Source organism: Malus domestica, chromosome 03, assembly GCF_042453785.1.
Source record: "Malus domestica chromosome 03, GDT2T_hap1".
Classification (NCBI taxonomy): Eukaryota; Viridiplantae; Streptophyta; class Magnoliopsida; order Rosales; family Rosaceae; genus Malus; species Malus domestica.
The window spans coordinates 2,168,438-2,171,221 of NC_091663.1; the positions used below are offsets into that span (position 1 = coordinate 2,168,438).

At 41.8% G+C, this 2,784-nt stretch overlaps 1 protein-coding gene across 1 annotated transcript; it reads left to right on the top strand.

Moving 5' to 3' along the window:
- The first annotated feature begins 622 nt into the window (after positions 1-622).
- Positions 623-2,784, top strand: LOC103412573 (uncharacterized). Its single transcript, XM_070818726.1, has 4 exons — positions 623-898; positions 1,424-1,512; positions 1,940-2,053; positions 2,410-2,784. The coding sequence occupies exons 1-4, from the start codon at positions 715-717 to the stop codon at positions 2,632-2,634; spliced, it is 612 nt and encodes a 203-aa protein (XP_070674827.1). The 5' UTR covers positions 623-714; the 3' UTR covers positions 2,635-2,784.

Sequence of the window (2,784 nt, forward strand, 5' to 3'; positions counted from 1 at the left end):
ATCTCGTCATCTCCGTCTGTGTAAGCGAGGTGGATCTGATCCGGAACACCACCCGATTCGAAGCTAAGCTCGTCATTTGAGGTGGCGAGCAGGTGGGCGGTGCCGGGGAGGGGGTTGTGGTCCTGGTCAAGGTGGTTGGGGTCAACCTCGGACTCGTTCCAGCAGAAAATCCGGAAGGAGTAGTTGAATTGGAGATTGACCAGAGGGAAGGAAATGGAGCCCAACCTAGATTTCCATGTGGGGCAGATGAGAGGAACTTATAGTCTATAAAGTTGTCGTGGTGGGAGGAAGAGGGCAAATAGATGCCGAGCCAGTTGAGTTGGGAGGGCGAGTCGATGCCGGACCATTGGATTAGGACGGAGTCGCCCGATTTGGAGAGGGAGGTTGGGGAGAGAAAGAGTGAAACAGTTTGGTGGGTCGGAAGGAAGAAGGTGTACAAACAAGGCTAAGTTAGTCATTTAACACGAAATCCGAACCGTTCCATCCTATGCATACCAAACATAACACGAACCTCCATTTCGTTCCGTCTCGTTCCGTCCCGTCTGCGTACCAAACGGTACCTAAGCTTTCCCACTCCCATCTCCAGCTAGAACCCCCAAAAACCGAGTCAAGAGTACAACAATCCAGCAAACCAAACAGACCCCTTCCTTATAAACCTCATTTTTTCACTTTTCAGGCTTAGGGTTAGGGTTTTACCAGACGGAGATTCTGGAAATGGAGCCTGAGAGAAAGCTATCGGCGGAGGCTGGCTCCGTATTCCAGGAAGGTATAGGATTGGTTCTGTCTCGGTGGTCAGCGCTCCAATTGGCCGTCGAGAACGAGTGGGGCGGTCGTGACTCGCGCCGCAAAGCGGAGCAACTCATCGCCGATATCTTCTTCTGGTTCAATCACTCCACAGGTACCTGATTCCCCCAGCTTCTCTAGCTCGACTCAGTCAATTTTCCATTTTTGTGTAAAAAGTTGAGCTTCAATTTTGATTTGCTGCTTATTTTTTTATGGAATTATTATTTAGTTATTGGGTTTTTGTAATATCTTGTGATGCATTGTGTTTCTGAGATTGGAATTAGGATTCAATTGGGAATTTATATGTGAAAGTAAGAATCTTTATCACAAGAGATTTCAATTTGTTGCCGAAATCTTCTATTTGCTTAACAAATTTTCTGTGTTTTAATCCAATTTTGGTGAGGATTGATTGGTTTTATAAATAATTTGCTATTATTAGTAGGAATATGATACAATGCATTAAGTGAAATTGGTAATTAAGTAAAACCTAAATGGTAATTATGTTCAAATTAGCAAATTTTCTACATACCGAACTTTATATGGAACTGCTAATTTTTTTTCTTGGGTTCTTGAATGAAAATTTTTGTCGATTCTAGCCGAGTAGAATGGATTCTGACAACCATGTGTTGATTCTCCTCAGAGCCTCTTTACATAGATGATTTGGAAGATATGCTGAATGAAGCTATGCTTTCTCTCAACACTATGACAGAGGATGGCAGCATCGAGGAGGTATGCGTTTGCTCCTCAACTTCGTCTCCTCGGAGAACACTTAATAGTATCTTAATGGATGAAAATGGAGAAGATTTAATATGCTTCTGGTGGGAAACTCAGAAGTAATATGTTTTACTCAATAGACTGCGTGACTTTGAATGGGCCAAGATTTGTAATGTGCTTGTTCCAGACCACCAGCCCTTGTTTGACTATTCGACTTTTAGAAACTCAAAACCATTTAGCATCAACTACATTAAAGTTGGCAGCTAAGAATCAGCTGCATCTCCAGCCATCGTAGATATTATGCTCACATGTTTCATTCGACAGACAATTTATGGATGATTTCATTTCATGTGTTCATTATTGTTTCTCTAATGTGGGGACGCAACCTTTAGTTTTCATAATGGTTTCCATCGTTATAATGTATGCGTTTTTTTGTCCACAGGTAGCTGAAAAGTTAATGATTATGCATGAAGAGTGTTTAAATTGTAATTTCAAGTCGATTGAAAGCCTAAGGGAAGCCAATCAGCGAAGAGTTGCTCTTCCGCATGTTAGAGAGGTAACGTTTAAACCTCTCACCCTTTAAAGTTTTTACTAAAAAAAAAAGGTCGTACCCAGTGCACAAGGCTCCCACTTTACGCAGGGTCTGGGAGAGGTGAATGTCGGCTAGCCTTACCCCCATTTATGGAGAGGCTGCTCCCAAGACCCTTTAAAGTTTTTACTAATTAACAAAATAAACTTCTCTTATGTCTGGTGACAAAGTGCTTTTCTCCGAATTTTTGTATGTTGAAAATAACTTGTGGAAGTTATCTTGAAAGTTTTCCTCTAAAGCTGTGAGTGGCGGAGTGAGGATGATACGTTGAAATGTATGCCTTGCTAATAATCTCTCTTAATTCTCTTTGTCACTCATGCCAGGTTCCAAATGATGACGACGAGGATAGTGACGAAGACAATGATAATATAGATCATAGCATGGGAAATGATGACTCCTCAAACATGATGGTAGACATACCGGAGGCTCATTTGAACTTAAATCCCGTAGACGTCTCCAGCAATGAGTCAAAGCCCAAGCCGTCGGCTGAAGCAGAAGATGGATGGGAGGTAGTTGGACCTAGAAAACATAGGGGTAAAAGGAATTAGCTTGAACCCCCAAGTATATGCAGTTCCCCTATATGCTAGTCGTTTTGCTCAACAATTTTGTCGTCTAATTCTCTCTGAACTAGGGTGAATATATGTATAATCTGGATAATATACAAGTCTTCTATATAATTTCTCAGCATTAACCATTAA